The sequence below is a fragment of the Macrobrachium nipponense genome, chromosome 1, assembly GCF_015104395.2.
Source record: "Macrobrachium nipponense isolate FS-2020 chromosome 1, ASM1510439v2, whole genome shotgun sequence".
NCBI lineage: Eukaryota > Metazoa > Arthropoda > Malacostraca > Decapoda > Palaemonidae > Macrobrachium > Macrobrachium nipponense.
In genome coordinates, this window is record NC_087200.1 from 203696712 (window position 1) to 203720098 (window position 23387).

The 23387-nt window shown below is 44.5% G+C and overlaps 1 protein-coding gene across 1 annotated transcript in view; it reads right to left on the reverse strand.

Moving 5' to 3' along the window:
- The window catches only part of LOC135219068 (uncharacterized), a 149043-nt gene that overhangs the window by 119917 nt on the left and 5739 nt on the right, over positions 1-23387 (reverse strand). Inside the window, exon 3 of the mRNA XM_064255498.1 lies at positions 13660-13788. Coding sequence (XP_064111568.1) covers positions 13660-13788 — 129 coding nt within the window. The remainder of the gene's footprint in view (positions 1-13659; positions 13789-23387) is intronic.

The following is a 23387-nucleotide window of genomic DNA, read 5'->3' on the forward strand; positions in this document are numbered from 1 at the left end:
ATCAGGAACCATTCCCATTTTCTATTTTCTATCAATATTTATTTTCCACTGTCCTCCTGAGGGGAGATGGGTGGGTACTTGATTATATATATCTGCCAGGTAAGTATGAACAAACTTTATTGTATCATTACAATATCATTTTGTTCATGAACTTACCTGTCAGATATATATATAGCTGAATCCCACCCCCTTTGGTGGTGGAAGAGACAGAATAGAATTTTAGGAAACATATACAGGCGGTCCCCGGTCTTACGACGGTTCCGGCTTACGACGTTCCGAGGTTACGACTTTTTCTTTTTCTTAAATATTCAATGGAAATTCCGTCCTGGGTTACGACGCTTGTTCCGAGGTTACGACGCTGACGCTTCCGACGCTCCGAGTTAACGACGCTTTTAAAAAACGCATGCTATGATAAAAATCCTTTATAGTTTAGCACAGTACATAATAAAATAGTGTTTTTGGTTACATTACAACAAAAATTTTGAGGTTATGATGATTTTTGACACTTTTTTTTCGTATTTTTTGAATTTTTTTACTGACGCCGCTATGCGGAAACTAGTTTGCGGCGAATGAATACACAATAGCTTGATGCGCAGTTTAAAACAGTCCAAAAGCGCAAATATAATGAAAAATCATTTGCTTGTTTTGTTTCCAGTACATATTAAAAAAACTAAGTTTCTGGTTAGATTACAACACAAATGCCAAGGTTACGACGTTTTGTTATGCTTTTTAACGATACCTCATATGCATCGAACTAGTTTTTGAGCGGAGGTGCATAAACTTAATTAACGCTATTAAACTGTATGGTAAATTGACCGAACAACGACCTCGGACGGGTCGAGGACGCCAAGCGTAACATACGAAAGGACGCCACTTCAATCGCGTGCCTGCCTGCATTCCACTAGTTGTGTGCTGAGACGTTGCTGAAATTCCTTGCCATTTTCGCTAATTTACAATGGCTCCTAAACGCCAAAGTACTTCCTCCGATGATAGTTCATCCAAGAAGAGGAATGTCATCACGATGGAGGTCAAATATGACGTGATAAAGCGTTCGGAGAAGGGAGAAACTAACACCGAAATAGGCCGTTCTTTAGGCTTGAGCAGGACCACGGTGGTAACCATTGTGAAGGATAAGGAACGTATTCTGAAGCACGTTAAGGATGCTGCACCGATGAAGTCAACGGTGATAAACGAGAAGCAACGTAGCCAGAGCATTGTTGAAATGGAGAAATTTGCTCATGATCTGGCTGGAGGACCAGAACCAGCGACTGTTCCGTGAGCTTAGTGTGATCCAGAGAAGGCTAGAGCGCTGCATGAGGCAGTAGTGAAAAAGTTTGGCGAAGGCAGTGCTGGTGGTGAATTTTCCGCGAGTAGAGGTTGGTTTAACCGTTTTAAGGCTCGTGCAAATTTGCATAATGTGAAGCTGCAAGGTGAAGCTGCTAGTGCTGATAGCGAGCAGCAGAAAGTTTTCCTTTCCAGGTGGTTTGGCTGAGATAAATTAAGGATGGTGGTTACAACGGCTGACCAGTCCTTTAATGTGGATGAGAACTGGATTATTTTGGAAAAGAATGCCAAATCGAACGTACCTTTCCAAGGAGGAGAAGTCAGCACCTGGCCATAAAGCTGGAAAAGGAGCGACTGACTTTGCTGTTTGGGCCAATGCAAGTGGTGATTTGAAACTGAAGCCCTTGCTGGTGTATTTGGCCGAGAATCCCCAGGGCTTTCAAGGGCATTTTTCAAGAGTCAACTCCCTGTGATTTGGAAATCTAACAAGAAGGCGTGGGTTACCTTAATGGTCTTCGAAGATTGGTTCAATGACCATTTCGTGCCAGCAGTGGAGCGGTATTTTGACTTCGAAGGGTCTGCCTTTTAAGGCCCTCTTAGTCCTGGACAATGCCCCTGGTCACCCTTCAAATTTGAGCGACATGCATCCTAATGTGAAGGTGGTGTACCTCCCACCCAATACCACATCGCTGATACAGCCAATGGACCAGGGAGTAATAGCAAATTTCAAGGCTTACTACCTTAGAAGGACCATACGTGTTGCTTTGAGGGCCATAGAAGCTAACAGGAGTTGACACTGAAGCAATTCTGGAAGGGCTACACATTGCAGATGCAGTGAAGAACATTGCAAGTGCTTGGGACGAGGTGAAGACGACCACTTTAAATGGGGCCTGGAGGAAACTGTGTCCACAGTTTGTGCACAGTTTTGAAGGCTTTGACCAGGCGAAGACGTCGAGACTGTGACGAGGAAGATCGTAGGGCTAAGCAAGAGGCTGCAACTAGATCTTGAACCTGATGATGTAACAGAGCTGCTGGCTTCCCATGGAGAGGAATTGTCTGCAGAGGACTTACTAGAACTTGAACAACATGATTGAGGAAGAGGAGGCGGCACCAGAGCCAAAACCCAGGTCATTAACTTTGAAAGGCTTGTCAGAGGTTTTACTCATCTGGAGAGAGCCTTGGCTTCTTTTGAGGCAGAAGACCCTAACGTTTTTCTAGGTTTGACAAAATCAAGAGAGGAATCATGGATTTGGTGACTTTCTACAAGGAGACCCTGAAGGAGAAGCAGACGAAGAGAAGTGTGCAGTCCAGGCTTGACACTTCTTTACAAGTCTCCCAGTACCACCAAACCTCTCCTAGTCCTGGTAAGGAATTCTGAACTGTTTTACTAATTTATGTGTACCATAGTGTACTATTAAAATGTGTTAATTTTTTAATGTAACAACTACTAAATGTAAGAGTATAAATTGTAACATTCATTAATTTTCATCATTTGTAATTTTATTGCAGAGTGTTGACAGTTTCCAGATCCCCCTGTACTACCTGTGACAGTTCCAGATCTCCCGTAACTACCTGTGACAGTTCCAGATCTCCCTGTACTACCCTGTGACAGTTCCAGATACCTGTACCTGGACCCTCTGTATCAGCCCGCCCACCTGCACGTGTACAACCAGGTAAGCAATTTCATTTTTCTCATTTTCATGTTGGAAATTGTTTACACCCTACATACATTCGTACACTAACTTACATAGTGGTACAATGTGTTTTGATGTTGCATAACCTATTATTATTTTTTTTTTTCCATTTCAGACCCTTTGATAGTGACAGTGACCCAGATGACCCTGAGCCTTTCCATGGTTTTGATGCCTCGCCCTATACATCAGGTAAGGAATCCTTAACAAATTTGTATAAAATTTTATAAATTGCTAATAGAAATTTTATTAAAAGTGTACATATGCTACAATTACATACATCCACCTTAATAATATATTTATGTACCCTATCATTCTTTCCAGATGTAGATGTTCCCTCATCAGTTTGATACAAGTATCACCTCCCCAGAGCCCAAATCAGTTGATACGAGTAGTATCACCTCTCCCATTCCTTCAGGTAAAAGAATTCTTCATTTTTTATATTGAACATACGTATTACACACTACATATGTCAAACAGTAATAACATGTGCAGTAGTTACAGTATAGTAACTATCATTTTATATATTTTTTATCATTCCAGACTCCCAAGCACTGCCCATCCACTCCATAGCCCAGCCACCCACTCTCATGTACCATATGACCATCCCAGTAAGCAAGCCAACCACTAGAATTTGGTAAGGACAGTTTTTTTTATTAATGTTTTAATATTACATATGTAATAACCATGTGTATGTAACATACATACTATATCATATGTACTACTATTACATTATCATTCCAGACTGGCATGCACCTGTGACTTACATAAACCCAGAACCTCTACATAGCCTACATGTCTTCATTTTGCTGGAGGTAAGGAATTCTCAGTTGTGTTTTAATGTTTGCATACGTACATAAATTTTGTACACCTAAGTGGTTACATACTGTCCCTTTAATATTAATTCTTCATTCCAGACTGCCCATCATCCTAGCCTGTTATCTGTGATAAAGCACACTGAAGTTAGTTTGGAATGCATCCTTATCATGAATGCTCTACACCTCCACCTCCATCTCCCACAACCTAGGTAACAGCTTTGAGACTCACTAAAAGTTGGTAAGTTATGTAAGGAATTTCTAAATTAAGTTTTATACTACATGTTATATGTGATATTAAACCACTGTATGGTGCATATTACTGTATGTAACTTACTATGCATAGAGTACTTACTGACATACTAATTATTTTTTGTACATTCCAGAACCCCCTGAATGATGTAGAGCTATGGGCCACATAAGACTTTGTCCATCCAGGTTACATTGAAAGACAACTTTAAACTAAAGGTAAGGAATTAATTAACATACATTAACTCTTTTAGTACTCTTGCTATATCTACAGTAATTAACATATGCATTCACAACTTTCTGTAGTGTATATTTTGTACACTAATTTTGTTACTTTTTCCTTCCAGAACCACATTTTTCACACAACTCCAGGTTGTTACTACAAGTGTCATCAAGGGATAAACTACTACAAGTAGAAGCACCATTTTGGATGGAAAAAACCCTTCAGGAAAGTATACGTATCACATGTACATGTACCACAGTGTAACAAAGTATGAACAGTAAGGTTTTTACATACAGTAGTACATATTACATACGTACATAACTTTTTTTTACAGGAATTTCCAACCAAGTTTGATTATGTACATATGTACATGTTATAAACCACTGTACGTATGGTTACTGTATGTAACTTAACTAAACATACATAACATGACTTAACTTTGATACTTTTTTGGTACATTCCCAGAAAACAGGACCCCCTCCATGATGCAGGCTATGGGGGGGCCACATAAAACTTTGTCCAGGGTTACTACATAACATAGAACGACAACTGTAAACTATGTACTACTGTACTAAAGGTAAGGAATTATACATAGTACATATAGTAAACATACATTAAGTGACCAAGATCTCTCACATGGGATAAGTGATCAAGGTCCCTCATGGAATTACATACATACTGTACACTCCCTGCTGAACAGGGGGTGTAGACCAATCATTTACAATATTAAACCACTGTATGGTGCATATTACTGTATGTAACTTACTATGCATAGAGTACTTACTGACAAAATTATCTTTTTGTACATTCCAGAAACCCACCCCCTGAATGGGGATGTAGGCTATGGGCCACTAAGACTTTGTCCATCCAGGGTTAACATTGAACGAGAACTTTCAACTAAAGGTAAGAATTAATTAACATACATTTAACTAAGTTTTATTTTACATGTTATATATGTGATATTTAAACCACTGTATGGTGCATATTACTGTATGTAACTTACTATGCATAGAGTACTTACTGACATACTAATTATTTTTTGTACATTCCAGAACCCCCTGAATGATGTAGGCTATGGGGCCACATAAGACTTTGTCCATCCAGGGTTACATTGAAAGACAACTTTAAACTAAAGGTAAGGAATTAATTCACATACATTAACTTTTTTACTCTTGATATAACTCAAAGTAAGAATTAATTAACATACATTAACTCTTTTACTCTTGATATCTATAATTTACATATTGTATTCAGGACTTTGTGTAGTATTTTGTACTAATTGTGTTTATACTTTTACCTTCCAGAGCTACAGACTGGATTTTAGTGTATCAAGGATCTAACAAAGTGTGCAATGCATGTGTATACGTATACAGTGACAGTGTTTAGTGTATACCCTAAGGATTAAGTGTAGTGTACATTGTGCTTTTTAGTGTCACAAGAGTTTAATAAAGAATTATACCTTCAAGAACCATCCTTTGCCATTGGAATAACCACACTACACATCATGCAATCTACTTGCATGTCACACAGGTAAGGTCTCTAACTTTTTCTTAGTTTAAGGCATATTTCCAAGTGTCGTTCCGGCTTACGACGATTTTTCGGCTTCGACGCGCCTCCAAGAACGGAACCCCCCGTCGTAACCCGGGGACTGCCTGTACATGCAGATAATTGATATCTTGGTTCCTTACCTGTTAGCATAGCTGGCTTCGTGGTTACTGCCACGTAAGTCTTGCTTGTGCTATTAGAGTTGCCAGCGAGGTAGAGACCTATAAGCTGGTGCACTCAAGATGATCTGTCAACGGGGGCGTGACCACGATGTGACTAGACCATTGACCATACCATGAGGGCAACGAAGTAAAAAACCACCTGGCCTAGTCTACCAAAGGTATCCCACTAAACTAGACTAAAGGAGGGAGATCCGCCTCAGGCGGTCGACCCCAACAAACCAAAAACACACAAAATTAAAAGCTCACCTAACCACTAAAGGATAGGATGAGTGCTACCTCCTGCCCCCAAAACAGTGTCTACAACGTATGGTCCAAGTGACGAGCAATGTTCGTATGTTGCTTTCACCTCCCGCAGGTAGTGTGAAGCGAACACCGAGTTGCTCCGCCAATAGGTGGCACTCAAAATGTCACTGAGTGCCATATTTCTGTGAAAGGCTATCGAGGTCGAAATAGCCCTCACCTCGTGGGCATTCACTTTTAAAAGCTTCATGTCACTATCACTGCATGTGGAATGAGCTTCCTTAATGGTGTCTCTCAAGAAGAAAGAAGCGCTTCTTCGACATGGGAAGATCAGGCTTCTTGACAGAGCACCACAAGTTGCCAGAAGGTCCTCTACAGTCCTTCGTCTTGTCTAAATAGAATTTGAGAGCCCTGACAGGGCACAGGACTCTCTCTGGCTCACTACCCACTATATCTGCCAAACCCTTGATTTCAAATGTCTTGGGCCAAGGGTTGGAAGGGTTTTCGTTCTTTGCCAAGAACGTAGGGCTTAAAGAACAAACTGCATCGAAGTTCTTAAACCCAACATGCTTGCTTATAGCCTGGATCTCACTAACTCTCTTCGCCGTCGCCAGAGCAGTTAGAAAAAGTGTTTTCCTTGTAAGGTTTCTAAGCGAAGCTAAGTTGAGCGGTTCAAATTGGCTGGACATCAGAAACTTAAGAACAATGTCTAAGTTCCAAGAAGGAACTCTTGGTTGAGATACCTTCGAAGTCTCGAAAGATTTCAGGAGATCATGAAGGTCTCTGTTATTGGCTAAATCCAGCCCTCTATGCCTAAAGACTACAGAAAGCACACTCCTGTAGCCCTTTATCGTAGGCACCACTAAGTGAACTTCATTCCTCAAGTAGAGAAGGAAGTCTGCGATCTGGCTCACAGAGGTATGAGGTGGAGGAAATGCCCTTTCTTCTGCACCCAGCTCCTAAAAAAACAGCCCACTTGGATTGGTATACGGCGAATAGGGGAAGGTCTCCTTGCCGTTGCGATTGCTTTAGCCACAGGTCTTGAAAAACCCCTCGCTCTGGCCAACTTCTGGATAGTCTGAACGCAGTCAGACTCAGAGCGGGGAGGTTTTTGTGATACCTCTCGAAGTGGGGCTGTTTGAGTAGATCTATCCTTGGAGGCAAGAGTCCTCGGAAAGTCCACTAGGAAAGACATGACCTCTGTGAACCAGTCGTCGCTGCCAGAATTGGGGGCAATGAGAGTCATCCTCGCTCCCTCTGATGTCGCGAATTTCCTCATTACCTCCCCTAGGATTTTGAACGAGGGAAAGGCGTATACGTCTAGTCCCGTCCAGTCCCATAGAAAGCGTCTACTGCCCCTGCTCCTGGGTCTAGAACTGGTGAGCAGTACAGTGGGAAGTCTCATTGTCCCTGGAAGTTGCGAATGATCTACGAGCGGACATCCCCATAACTTCCACAACCTCTGGCATACTTCCTGATGAAGGGTCCACTCCGTCGGCAGCAGTTGACCTTGCCGACTGAGGAGATCTGCACGGCGTTTTCTACCCGATACGAATCTCGTCAGGATAGAGACGTTGTGTGCCTTCGCCCACAACAGGATTACTTTTGCAAGGAAGAACAGAATAGAGAGTGGGTCCTCCCTGTTTTCTTGAGGTATGCCAGAGCTGTGGTGTTGTCCGAGTTGATCTGCACCACCTTGCCGGAGACTTTCGTCCTGAAAGAACTGGAGCGCAAGATGAACTGCTGCCAAGCTCCTTGAGGTTTATGTGCCAGGACACCTGTTCCCCTCTCCAGGTGCCTGACACTTCCTCCCCCCCCTGTCCACCATCTTAGGTGTTCCTCCACCTCTTCCGATAACACCAGAATTGATTCCAAGTCGTTCTGGTGCTTCCAATTGTTCGCCAGGAAGAATTGAAGAGGTCTGAGGTGCAACCTCCCTAGGGAAACAAACTTCTCCAGCGAGGAAATGGTCCCCAGCAGACTCATTCCATTCCCTCACCGAGCATGATTCTTTCCCCAGAAAGGCTGACACTTTGCGTAGCAATCTAGTTGTCGCCCCTGGGACGGAAAAGCCCGAAAATCCACTGAGTCCATCTGAATCCCCAGATAGACTAAGGACTGAGAAGGGGTCAGATGTGACTTTTCGAGGTTTACTATAAGACCCAGGGACTTTGTTAAAGACAAGGTCGTGTGAAGGTCCTCCAGACACCGGTCTTTCGAGGAGGCTCGTATGAGCCAGTCGTCCAGGTAGAGAGAGATCCTGACTTTGGAAGATGAAGCCACCTCGCAATGTTCTTCATCAGTAGGGTGAATACCATCGGAGCAGTGCTGAGTCGAAGCAGAGAGCCCTGAACTGAAACACTTTTCTTTTCAGGACAAACCGCAGGTACTTCCTTGACTGGGGGTGGATGGGGACGTGAAAATACGCGTCCTGGAGATCTAGCGAAGCCATCCAATCCCCCGGTCTTAAAGGCTCCCATCACTGACTGAGGTGTCTCCATCTTGAACCTCTGCTTGATGACAAAGAGGTTTAGGCTGCTGACATCGAGTACCAGGTCCACCATTCTCCCGACTGCTTTGGCACTAGGAACAGTCGGTTGTAAAATCCGGGGGAGTTCAGGTCGGAGACCTGTTCTACTGCCTTTTTAACGATCATCTGATCTAGTAGATCATAAAGCACTTGTTTGCTTTTTCCCCCCGATAAGAAGGTGACATATCCCTGGGTGTCGTAGACAGCGGGGGTGATTTCAGGAACAGGATCCGGTAACCTTTCTTTATGATGTCCAAGGACCATTTGTCCGCACCTCTCTCTTCCCAGGCTTGCGCAAACAGCTGAAGCCTGGCTCCTACCGGTGACTGAAGGACTTCTGTCTCACTTCTTGTTCTTAGCAAGCGCAGGGGCTCTGCCTCTGGAAGTGCCTCTTCCTCGAGGGCTGGTCTCGAGGAAGAACCACCTCGAAAGGGCTTCGATTTCTTGAGAATCGAAACTCCCGACGACGAAGGGACCGCAGGTCTCCTAGAAGATTGTGCGAGGAGATCTTGCGTGGCCTTCTCTTGGAGACTGGTAGCAATGTCTTTAACCATAGCCTGGGGGAAGAGATGATCCGAAAAAGGAGCAAAGAGCAAATCTGCCTTTTGTGACTGAGAGACGGATTTAGCTGTGAAATTGCAAAACAGGGATCTCTTCTTTAAGAGTCCTGTGCAAAAATGAGCTGTTAGCTCCTCCGAACCATCTCTGACGGCCTTGTCCATACACGACATTACGCTGGACAGCTCCCCCAGGCTAATTGAATCGGAACTCCTAGACTTGGCATCCAGAACTCCCAGACACCAATCTAGAAAGTTAAAGACCTCTAACGTTCGAAAGAGGCCTTTTAAGGTGGTGGTCCATTTCCGTAGTTGACAGGAAACTTTCGAAGAGGACAGGTGAGACCTCCTCGAGGCATCCACAATGCTTGCGAAGTCTCCTTGAGCTGACGAGGGAAGTCTAATGCCTACGTCTTCTCCCGTCTCGTACCAAATGCCTGCTTTCCCCACTAAGTCTTGAAGGTGGAAGAGCAAATGAGGTCTTTCCCTGAGACTTCCTTCTCTCCATCCAGTCATGGACTTTACGAAGAGCCCTCTTTGTCGAAAGGGACTTCTTCATTCTGAAAAACCCCGAGACTTTATTGATCTTGGAAGATGAAAGTTGAGAAGGCGGAGAGCGAGGAGCTTCAGGATGAAACTTATCTCCGAACTCCGATTGAAGAAGGCGGGTCAAGACCTGGTAGTCAGAAGAGACCGGAGCCAACGGTTTCTCATCATCAACTTCAACAGAAGCGTCGCTAACCTCTGCTTCCGACACAGGTGAAGTAGGAGGAAGCAAGGCTGAACCTAGACTTTCCGGTCTAAGTTTCCAAGAGGAGCGTTGCTGTGAAGTAGAAGGCAAAGCTGACTCTTTAACAGTAACTCCGGTTGACTCTCGAAGTCCCGAAGAAACTTGCATAGGATCCTCAAAAACAGGTGGGTGACGACGAGCTTCTACATCCGCGTCCACCTGAGCGTCCGCTGGTGCACACCTGGCGTCCACTGGCGCGCACCTGGCTTCTACTGGCGCGGGATTGGCGTCCACTCGCGCGCTCCTGGCGTCCGCTGGCGCACGCTTGGCGTCCACTGGAACGCGTATGACGTTCACTAAAGCACGCTCGACGTCTCGCGCGCGTTCGGCTTCCACTGGTGCACTCTTGGGTGTCACTGGCGCTCGTTTGGCGTCCGACCGAGCGTCAAGATCATGTTGTACTTGCACCGAAGCGTCCACACAAACATCGAGCTCTCGCACTGCAGCAAGCTTACGAGCGGGTAATACCGCTTCATGCGAAGAGCGCGAAACTTCCTCTTCGCGTCCTCTAGAGAGCCGCACAAACTCTAGAAGGTGACGAAAGTGGAGAGAGAGACGAGCGAGGAGAAGGAGAGGGAGACCGTCTAGATCTCTTCACTGGTAGCCTGTCATCCTTTCTCCGAGGACGTGGTTGCGTCCCTCTCTTGGAAAGAGCATCAGCAAGTTGTTGCTGCAAAGAGCGCAGGATCTTCTCAGTAGGAGAAGACTCCCTGTCACGAGACGGGCTGATCCTGTGAGAAGGCGAGGGGCGAAGGACGCCTTCTTCCTTCTCCCAGGAACTGCTGCAGAAACGCGTTCGGGAGCGGACTGCGCTCGAAAAAGTCATCATCAGATAACTCTTTACGTTTTCTTCTGTGGCGGGAAGGCTGCGAAGACTCTCAGGTGAAGATAGCCGCTCGAGAGCAATACTGGACTGAAGCGTCACGATCACCAACGCTCCTTTTCAGCGGGCGTGAAACTGACTAAGAGCTCCACCCTTGTGCGGGGATGGAAGCCTCTGAAGAAGAGAAACACTCTTTGAGGAGACGTGCACGCGCACGCTCCTTGGCAGTCTGGGTAGTGTCAACAGAAACTGCCGAAGGCACGTCAGATCGGTGGGTGTTCCCCGTAACCCTCCTGCGGCTTTCGACATGCCCTCTCCCTGAAACCTGGGAGTCCGGCAGCGGTCTAGGCCTAGAGGCGAAATGGGGCCGATCTGACGCACCCTCCACAAACGAAGGAGCACTGTCACTGCACTTTGCACCTTCACTTTTGCCTTCTAAGGCGAGCACTTTAGATTCTAAATTACGAATCAACTCTAAGATTAAAGTAATGGTATTACCTCCACAGACACTGTTTCAGGGCCCGAAGGCAACACTACAGGGTTAGGAGTAGTGATTAAAAGGAAAGGAGGGTTAGGAAGGAGAAACAATAACTTCCTGACATTTACCTGAACGCTCCTGGAGGAAGACCTCCTTAACCTATCACGTTCAAGCTTACGAAGATAGGTCTCATACGCTCTCCATCCAGAATCTGAGACATGCACATTCCTTGCAGCGACGTTTCATCATACAATCATGCTCCCTGCAACTCTTACAAAAAGTATGAGGGTCTACTGATGCTTTCAGTAGCCTACCTCTACATTCACTCTTGGTGCAAACCTGGCGCTAGCCGAACTAGAACCAGACATCTTATTTAAGAGAAATCAAGCCAAAATCAATCAAATCCACAATTAACGTGTGCCTAGCCACCGATCCAAAAGTCAAGATACCAAAAAATCAAAAAGGGGTACTTATAGTAGCCAAGTTTCCTAAATTCAAGACGGAGGTGCTGAAAACTGTTGTTTACAACACCGGCGACAGAAAAATTATGAATAGAAAATGGGAATGGTTCCTGATACCCGCCTCCCAGCGGTGGGAATGGGTTACTAACCACCTGACTCCCACTACGTGTGTCGTAAGTTTTTTAATTTCAGTCAGACTTCGGAAAATACAGCTATATATATATATATATATATATATATATATATATATATATATATATATATATATATATTATATATATATATATATATATATATATATATATATATATATATATATATATATATATCTGACAGGTAAGTTTCATGAACAAATTAAAATTTTTATTTCTACATGTAGTACACATTGTCATTGGTAAATGCTGCAAAGATAATTTACCATTCATTAAAGACTGCTGAGAAAATAACCATATTGTAGCTGCCATATCTACAAAACTTTATGGCTTAACTGTAGAAGAAATATACCACCAAAATTAAATATTTTTACTTCTGCATACAGTACATAGTGTATATAGTAAATAGTGTATAAATCATTTGACAGTCTTGGTGGAGAGCTGAGAAAACACGTTTTAAAGAGTACAGTGTTTCCCATAAGATTGTATGGGTTTGCACTATTGTTTACATAAGAATTATCACATAGCAATGGTGCCAGGCAGTGAACGTCACAGACTGCCTTGGCTGTTGTACGGTGTTCAATCTCTCCTCTCTATATCTATGGTTTGGAATGCAAAGGTTGTGTGTGCTGTCATTCCTGTTTTGGCTTAAGTTAAAATAAATGATAATTAAGTTTACCTGACATAAATATTGGAGAGTAAGTTACAGAAAAGCGCACAAACTAAGAAACTTTGACCAATAGTACAGGGAACTATAGAGTAATACTATTTTTTTTTTTACATTTTAAACTTGAATGTATATTGTATGTACTACAAAGCACAATTTATCACACACACACACACACATATATATATTGCGTCATATGTGTGTGTCATTTTGATAGCATTATCATGGGCTCTAAATTTCAAATAAAATGGTTAAATAACATTAAAATAGTCATATACATGAAAACTATATAAATGCATAGTATCCACATAGACACACATATAGATAAGATAGATAAGCAGAAAGATAGATTGGATAAACAGATAGATGCATGAATGTATGCTTTATAAATAAATTCTGCAAAAAAAATAGTTCCTGTTCTTCTACTGTAGTTCATGTGACTCACCCTTGCAACATGTGCAATTGTTTCCAAAACAACCTGCTGGTTCAGCCAAGCCATAGCAAATTCCCAGTCACCATCTTGGACACATCTCCCGCTGTCTCATCCACATTCAGTAATTCAACACAGTTATCAGGATCTGAAAATAGAATAGAATGGAATATACACTTTAGACCAAAGGCCAAGCAGTGGGACCTACGATGTCATTCGGTGTTGAAATGGAAATTAACAGAAAAGAGGTCTGAAAGGTGTAAAAAGAAAACCTCACAGTTGCACCATGAATCAATTGTTAGGAGAGGGTGAATAGTAAGATGGAAGAAAGAGAATGAGAACGGAGATACAGTAAAAGATGTTATATATATAAGAATGGATGAAAATGTTTTCTGTTTTACAAACAAAAGCAGTCTTTGGGTCAACTAGGCGAGTGACGACAACAAATGTGAGCACTGGGACAGCCACAGGGAAAGGATTGGTAATACATAGCACATCTGTCCCAGAGGGAAAAGAAATAACTTCTATGTGAAGCCACTTACTTGTGAAACAGCAAGCACAGTTCGGTCCATCACAATCATCGGCATAGACAGCTCCACTGCAAGTGTGATTACTTGTGGTGTTGAAGCAGTAGCCTTGATTGTCCAAACAGATGGGTTTTGGTGTACAAGCTGAGGACACATCGACATAATAATTATTACAATGCCAATGAATGGCAGATCTTTGAAGGATTCTCTATGCATTGTGGAATTTGAGCAGCACTAAACACACCAAAATGGAAACGCCATTAGATGTTAGCAGTGAACATTTCGAAGAATCTTAAGTCATGTTTGGGGATTTAAAAGACCTAAAATCTGCCTTGTTGAATACTGTCACTGACAACACAAATAGCCAGTTCTAATTCACTTCAAATTTAGAAAAATGATATTGTTATTGTACAATAAAGTTTCATACATACTTACCTGGCAGATATATACTTAGCTATAGACTCCGTCGTCCCCGACAGAAATTCAAATTTCGCGGCACACACTACAGGTAGGTCAGGTGATCCCGCCGCCTGCCGCTGGGTGGCAGGAATAGGAACTATTACCGTTTTAAGCCAGATTTTTCTCTTCCACCTGTCTTCCTGAGGGGAGTTGGGTGGGCCATACGATCGTATATATCTGCCAGGTAAGTATGTATGAAACTTTATTGTACAATAACAATATCATTTTCATACATTTCAACTTCCCTGTCAGAATTATATACTTAGCTGATTGGCACCTTTGGCGAGGGCAAGAGACAGCTAATTACTGACCTATAGGTAAACAACATTATGTTGTAGGTAATACAAGTTAATTAATAATACCCTAGTTCCTACCTGTTTAGGCGGAAGATTTCTTAGCTTGTGCTGAGAAGTCTGCTTCGCCTCAAAAGCTTCAGCGAGGGTGTGCCCTATGGCTGAGAACTCTTGAAAAGGACTGTCAATGGGGTCTTATCCACTTACTCAACAGAACCTAATGGCAATTGTCACTGGAGTCTCATTCACTTACATGACAATATACCTATGCCTCTTGGCATATACAGGAGTAAAATACTGATCCCGATCACCCGATCCTAACCGTGGATTAGTAAATATGATTGAAAGGCGTTATCCCCAAACACCTTTCAAACAACCTAAAAAAAACTCAACTCCAATAATTTTTAAATCACAATATAAACTATAAGGACAAAAATGATATTGTTATGTTACAATAAAGTTTCATACATACTTACCTGGCAGATATATACATAGCTAAGACTTCCGTCGTCCCCGACAGAAATTCAAATTTCGCGCCACTCGCTACAGGTAGGTCAGGTGATCTACCGGCCTGCCCTTGGGTGGCAGGACTAGGAATCCATCCCCTTTGTTCTATCATATTTTCTCTCTTCCACCTGTCTCCTGCGGAGGCTGGGTGGGCCTTTATTGTATATATCTGCCAGGTAAGTATGTATGAAACTTTATTGTAACATAACAATATCATTTTCATACAATCAACTTACCTGTCAGATATATACATAGCTGATTGGCACCCTTCGGTGGAGGGTAAGAGACAGCTACTATATGGAATAGACAGGTAAACAACATATGTTGTAGGTATAAATAAAAACCTTGGTTCCTACCTGATAGGTGGTAGACTTGGTTGGTGTTTTGCCCAGTAGTCTGCATCACCCCAAGAAACTTTAGCGAGATATGTGATCTATGCCAAGAGTTCTTGTGGGTCTGCCGATGGGGTCTTACCCACTACTCAGCAGAGCCTAAAAGGACTTTGTCAATGGGTGCTGATCCACTTATATGACAATACACCTTATGAAGGAGGCACACAACCAATCCCGACCACCTGATCCTAACCATGTGTTAGAACTAAGGATTGTTACGAGTTATCCCGAACTCGTCACAACCGTAACTCAAAAACCACTACGCACACATACATAATTTTTTCAAAAAAAAAAAAAAAATTATACTCAACTAATTGGATATGACGAGAATTCTCTTATGAACAACATAGACGGCCGCCCGTGCGAGCCTGAATCCTCCATTGTTCGAAGAGATTCTCGACCATATCCAAACAGAAGAACACCAGTATACATTTTAAGGATTGGTGTCGGCTCCCGTACCCCAGATCGTATCTGCCGATACGATAGGACCTAGAGAAAAGCACTTCTCATACGTCACAAAACGCACGTCTTTCAAGTAATGAGATGCAAATACCGAGTTGCATCTCCCAATATGTCGTAATCTAAATGTTTTTAAGAAACGACATATTCTTATCACGAGAGAGACGTTGCAACCGCTCGTACTTCATGAGCTTTTACCCTCAGAAGTTGTAATTGTTCGTCCGGACAGACCTTGTGAGCGTCCGTAATGACGTTTCTTACAAAGAACGCTAGAGCGTTCTTTGACATCAGTCTTGTGGGGTCTTTTACCGCGCACCAAAGACCTTGTCTGGAGCCTCCCAACTGACCGCTTCCTCTGAAGATAGAACTTCAGAGCTCTAACAGGGCATAGAGACCTCTCTGCTTCTCTGCCTACGAGGACTAGACATTCCTTTGATTTCGAATGACCTAGGCCAGGGATTCGTGGGATTCTCGTTTTTTCGCTAAAACAGAGTCTTAAACGAGCAAATCGCCGAGTCTCCCTTGAATCCTACTTTATCCTGCAGAGCTTGTAACTCACTAATTCTTTTTTTGGGGGGCCGTCGCTAACGATAAAAAATAGGGCATTTTCTAGTTACGTCTCTAAATGATGCCTGATGCGGAGGCTCGAATCTATCCGAAGACAGATATTTGAGGACTACGTCCAAGTTCCAGTTCGGAGGTACTGGTTCCTTAGACTTTGACGTCTCAAAAGATCTTATGAGATCGTGGAGATCTTTGTTATTTGCCAGATCTAAACCTCTGTTCCTGAATACAGCCGAGAGCATACTCCTGTATCCCTTTATTGTGGATACGGCTAGATGCGATTTTACTCTCAGGAATAGCAAGAAATCAGCAATTTCCGCTATAGAGGTAGAGGAGGAGGACAACTTCTTGGCTCTACACCACCTTCTAAAGACCTCCCACTTCGACTGGTATACTTTCGAAGTGGAGGTTCTGGCGAGCTCTCGCGATCGCGCTTGCCACTTCGCGAGAAAAGCCTCTCGCTCTGACAAGTCTTTCGATAGTCGAAAGGCAGTCAGAGCGAGAGCGGGGAGGTTTTGATGGTACTCTTGAAGTGTGGTTGTTTGAGAAGATCCGTCCTTCCTGGTAGGGATCTTGGAAAGTCTACGATCCACTCTACCACCTCCGTGAACCATTCCTGGGCCGGCCAAAAGGGGGCTATTAAAGTCATCCTCGTCTCTTTTGACGCCACAAACTTTTTCAATACTAACCCCAGGATTTTGAATGGGGGAAAAGCGTACACGTCACTCGAGACCAGTTTAGCAGGAAGGCGTCTACCATAATTGCTCTTGGGTCTTCCACGACCGAGCAAAACACTGGGAGCCTTTTTGAAATGTATGTTGCGAATAGATCCACATGAGGAGTTCCCCACAGAGACCAGAGATCGCGACACACTTCCTCGTGCAGAGTCCATTCTGTATGAAGGACCTGGTTCCTCCTGCTGAGCCTGTCCGCCCTCACATTCTTACTCCCTGTACGAACCTTGTCAGCAGGGAGATGTTCCTGTGAGACGTCCAAAGTAATAGGTCCCTCGTGAGTTCGTAAAGGAACAGAGTGTGTCCCTCCCTGTTTCCGAATGTAGGCAAGTGCGGTGGTGTTGTCCACGTTTTACTTGTACTACCTTGTCTCTCACCAGAGGTTCTAGGCTCTTCAAAGCCAGGTGTACGGCGAAGAGCTCTTTGCAATTTATGTGCCAGGACACCTGTGCTGGTTCCCAGGTGCCTGACACTTCCTCCCGAGCCTAATGTCGCTCCCCAACCCGTCTCCGACGCGTCGGAGAACAACACTAGTCTGGGTTCTGTGATCTTAGAGAGATCCCTTTGTTCTCTTCCAGAGGCAGCAACACCACTGTAGGTGTGCCTTTACCTCCACTGGAATGGGAAAAACGTCCGACAGTTGTCCGTTTTTCCAGCTCCAAGACTTCTTGAGGAAGAATTGAAGTGGACGGATATGAAGTCTTCCGAGAGGGAAGAATTGTTCCAGCGAGGAAAGCGTCCCCAGAAGGCTCAACCATTCCCTCGCTGACGTTTGCTGCTTCTCAAGAAGAGAGAGATTATCCTCAAACCTTTTGCGGTTCTCTCTTGCGAAGGACAAACTCGAAAACCCCGAGAATCCATCCGAATCCCCAGATAGACTAGGTCTTGTCTGGGGTCATCTGAGACTTCTCGAGGTTCACAAGCAATCCCAACGCCTTGGTCAAATCCAGAGTTAACTTTAGGTCCTCCAAACACTGTCTCTCCGATCTGGCCCTGATGAGCCAGTCGTCTAGGTACATCGAGACATTCACTCCTTTGAGATGAAGAAATCTCGCCACATTCCTCATCAGGCTTGTAAAGACCTGAGGAGCTGTGGACAGGCCGAAACACAAGGCTCTGAACTGAAAGATCCTTCCCCCCGTCATGAAACGGAGGTACTTCTTCGATGAAGGGTGGATCGGGACGTGAAAGTAGGCGTCTTGGAGATCTAGAGACACCATCCAATCTCCTTGTCGTAATGACGCTAGGACTGAAGCAGAAGTCTCCATGGAGAACTTCTCCTTCTGAACAAATTTGTTCAGAGCGCTGACGTCTAGTACTGGCTCCAGCCTCCCGAGGCTTTCGCCACTAGAAAAGGCGATTGTAAAACCCCGGGGAGTTTTGATCCAGTACTAGTTCTACTGCATTCTTGTCCCCACATTTGTTCCACCATCGATCGAAGAGTATCCCTCAGCACAGGGATCCTTGTACTTGGCTGATAGTTCCCTTGGTATTGACGTTAGGGGCGGAGGTAGTATAGGAAAGGGATACGCTATCCCTTCCTTATGATATTTAGTGAAGACGCGTCTGCGTCTATCAGTGTCCAGGCTTCCACGAATTCCAGGAGCCTGGCACCTACTGGTGTTTGGAGGAGAAATGTTTCATTTGCCCTTTTTAAAGGGACGAAAGGCGGACCTACCTCTTCTCTCTGGAGCCTTCCTTCTTGCGGGAGGTCTGGAGATCGGACCACCCTCGAAAGGGCTGCCTAGAAGTGCTAGGTTCTTTCTTGTCCGACACTAAAGCAGGTTTCTTCTTCCTAGCTGACTGCGTCAGAAGATCCTGTTGTCGCCTTCTCAGTTTAAAGAGTGAGCTACGTCCTTCACTAACTTAGAAGGGAACAAATAGTCCGAAAGAGGTGCATATAGTAGAGCTGCCCTCTGCGCATGCGAGACTGCCTTTGTTAAGAAGGCGCCATACACTGTCCTTTTCTTCAAAAGACCTGCTCCAAATAATGCAGAGACTTCCAAAGATCCATCCTGTACTGCTTTGTCGATGCACGACAAAATGCATAAACAGGGGGCTTCAGGTCGATCCCCTTGCGAACAATCGTGAGCTTTCTTGGACATCACCCCAAGGGACCAATCTAAGAAGTTGAAGACTTCCAATACATGGAAAAGTCCCTTGAGGAGATGATCCAGTTCCGAAATACTCCAAGTAATGCGAGCAGAATTAAGACTAGGACGCCTTGAAGCGTCAACTAACGTCGAAAAGTCTGCCTCTGTAGTAGAAGGGAGAGCGATACCCATATCCTCCCCCGTCTTGTACCATATGCCTCTTTTCCCAGCTAACCTTGCTGAGGCATGCAAAATACTGTCCTGGTTAAGTCTTTCTTCGACTTCATCCAGCGTCTAAGGCGTGTAAAGCCCGCTTCATCGAGATGGTGGGCTTCATCTTCAGAAAAGACGAAGTCTTCTTCGCCTTCGCACTCGAAAAGAGCGAGCGCGGAGAAGGAGGAGCAGCCGGAGTCAACTCGTCTCCGTATTCCTCCAGAAGCAGGGTAGTCAACACCTTATAGTTGGACAAGCCCTCTCTTCCATGATCGTCATCATCCGAGTTTCGTTCGAACTCGTGATAAATCCTGAGTTTCTGTTCTCCTTTCAGAACTTTCCTCTTCTGGGGGGAGACAAACTCCTGATCGGTAGAGGGGCTAAGGGAATGAAAGTCTTTCCTTTTTTCCCGTTCTGATCGACTTGGAAGGCGTCACAACCTGCGGCTTCTCTCGCGCTTTAGAAGACGTCATGTATGACGCTTCCCCGCTCTCCGAGCGTCATGTATGACGCTCCGCTCTCCGAGCGTCATGTATGACGTCTCTTGTTGACGTTTAGATGACGCGTCTCGTCTGGAAGAACGCTTCCGCGCTTTCTAAGGGCTTCCTACTCGGCGTCACAATCTTGGAACGAGCGTCACGTCTAAGATCCTCTTGATTTGACGCTTCACTTCTAAAAGACGTCTTCCGAGCAGGTGCGAGAGACGAGACTTCTTAATAGAAAGCGTCACGTCCTTCCGACGGGGCGCTAAAACTCCCACAAGAGATGACAGTTGTTCCTGCACCGCCATAATGATCTTCCTTGACGCTTCTCCTACGTCTAGTGCCTGACGCCTTTCGTCAATCAAAAAAACTCGGGGAAAAGAAGCATGATGGCGGGGTACTTCCTCATAAGAGTCAGGTGACGTTGACGCCACCTTCGCCTTCTTAATAGCAGACGGGGCGTCATCCGAGAGAAGCGCTCCGGGCTAGAATCAATGTCTTGCTTCATATGAGCTTCAGTCGGTCTCGATAAGTTCGACTCCTTCCACCCTCGTTTAGGTGAGGGAGAGGGAGAGGACGAGAAAACACTCGCGAAGGACGCTTTTTCTATAGCGCCCTTGAGCTGGCTGCCATGAAGCAAAGCTAGTTGAAGGGACGTCTGACCGTTGGGGATTCCCCACGACCTCCTTAAGGCTCTTTCGACTTTCCTTCTCCTCTGGGCATGTGAGCTTGGAAGAGGTCTAGGCCTGGGAGCGCCGCAGGGACGATCAAACGCTCCACAACACTGATAGGGCTCACTTCACTAAAAAATTTTCACTATCACTAGCCTTACCTTTCGAGTCCGCCATCTTGGACTTCATGTCTCGAATCGTCGCTTTCAGATTGGCGATTTCCGATGCCGAATCCGAAAAGACACTCTGAGAATGAGATTTATAGGGAGAATCTACAGTAGTCGGGTTAGAATTATCATTGAAAGGCTCAATAGGCCTTGAATTCATCACCTTTCAGTCTTCTAACTCTATCCCTCTCTAACTTCTTCAAATAAGAAGTCAAAGTCTTCCATTCTTCTGCATTCAAACTCTCGCATTCCTTACAAGTGTTAATAGCAGAACACTGCACCCCCCTACATTTACGGCATACAGTGTGAGGATCAACCGAAGCTTTCGGTATCCTCACCCTGCAGCCTACATTCACACACATTCTCACACTCACAGTAGAATCAGACATTCTGAGAAAAATCCAAAAGAGTTATTCCAAAAACAGTCCACAGTAGCGAATGCCAAAACACGATCCAAATACGTCACCAAAAAGTCGAAAAACGTTGATCAAATGTTGAAAAAGAATCCAAGTCAGGAGGTAATAACAACAATGTTGATACCACCAGGCGACAGAGAAAATATGATAGAAACGGGATGGTTCCTATCCTGCCACCCAGGGCAGGCCGGTAGATCACCTGACCTACCTGTAGCGAGTGGCGCGAAATTTGAATTTCTGTCGGGGACGACGGAGTCTTAGCTATGTATATATCTGACAGGTAAGTTGATTGTATGAAAATTAATATTAAGGATCAGTCTTCTCTCCTTTCCCCAGCACTGTATCCGCTGATACATAAGGTCCTAGAGAGAAGCATTTCTCATATGTCACTCTCACATCTTTCAAGTAATGTGAGGCGAACACTGAGTTACATCTCCAATACGTGCCCGCTAAGATGTTCTTCATTGACATGTTCTTGTTGAACGACAAAATGATGTAGCGACTGCACCGTACTTTCGTGTGGCTTTTACCCTTAAGGTCTTATATGCCTCACTATCACAGCTCATGTGGGCTTCCGTTATGATGTTCCTAACAAAAAAATGCTAAGGCATTCTTTGACATAGCTCTTCTAGGGTCTTTAACTGCACACCATAAACTCTGATTGCAACCCTCCAACTGCTTCTTCTGCAGGTAAAACTTCAAAGTTCTCACAGGACATAAAGTTCTTTCCATTTCATTCCCAACTAATTGAGAAAGGCCTTTTACTTCAAAAGTCCTAGGCCAAGGTCTCGAGGGGTTTCATTTTTTGCTAGAAATAAAGGTTTAAAGGGACAATACAGCGAATCCTTCTTAAAACCCACTCTAGAGTCAAGAGCTTTGCAGCTCACTCACTCTTTTCGCAGTGGCGAGAGCTATTAAGAAAAATGCATTTTCTAGTCAAGTTCCCGGAAAGTAGCTTTATCGGGAGGTTCAAATCTCTCCGACAAAGGTATTTGAGAACCAAATCAGATTCCAACTAGGGGGCGAGAGAAGTTCTTAATTTTTTAGTTTCAAATGATCTAATTAAATCATGCAGATCTTGTTATTCTCTATGTTCAGGCCCCTATTCCTGAACACAGCTGATAACATGCTCTTATAACCTTTAATGGTTAACACTGCCAGATGAGATTCTTCCTGTAAAACAAAAGAAAATCAGCAATTTCGGTCACAGAGGTATCGGAGGAGGACAGCTTCTTCGCCTTACACCATCTACGGAAAACTTCCCACTTCGATTGGTATATCCGCATGGTTGAGGACCTTCTTGCTCCAGCAATTGCTTTTGCCGCTTCGCAAGAAAAGCCTCTCGCTCTGACCATCTTTCGATAGTCGAAAGGCAGTCAGAGCGAGAGCGTGGATATTTTTGTCATACCTCTCGAAGTGGGGTTGTCTGAGCAGATCTGTCCTTTCGGGAAGAGATCTGGGGAAGTCCACTATCCATTCCTGTACCTCTGTGAACCATTCTCTTGCAGGCCAATAAGGAGGCGATCAATGTCATCCTCATTCCCTCCGAGGACACGAACTTTCTCATTACTTCCCAGCATCTTGAATGGGGGAAACACATACGCGTCTATGCCCTCCCAATCCATGAGCCATGGCATCTATGGATAGGGCTCTGGGATCGTCCCCAGCGAGCAAAAGTTCTCCATCCTCCTGGATAGGAATGTCGCAAACAGGTCCACTTCCCCCAAAAGAGACCATAGTTGCTGGCAGACTTGTGAATGAAGGGTCCACTCTGTTGGAAGGACCTGGTGGTTTTTCCTGCTCCATCTGTCTGCTCTTAATCTTCCTCCTTGAACGAACCTCGTCAGGAGTCGAATCCCTCTTTCTTCTGTCCATATCAACAGATCCCTTGCTGTGGTAAAGGGAGAAAGAGTGTGTCCCCCCTTGTTTTCTATAAGCCAGAGCCGTGGTGTTGTCCGAGTTGACTTGGACCACCACGCCTCTGACTTCGTTCTCGAAAAACTACAGTGCTAAGTGCACTGCTAAGAGTTCCTTTGCATTTATGTGCCAGGCCTTCTGTTCTTCTGTCCAACTGCCTGACACTTCTTTCGTCCCTAGTGTTGCTCCCCACCCCGTGTCCGAAGCGTCTGAGAATAACACTAGGTGAGGTTCTGAAGGCCAAGGACACTCCTTCGTTTCTTCTCAGTGGTCCTAACCACCATCGTAAGTGGTTTTTGATACTCTCTCCTATAGGAAAGGTATCCAAAAGATCTCCTTTTCTTCTGTTCCAACTCCTTCTGAGATGGAACTGCAA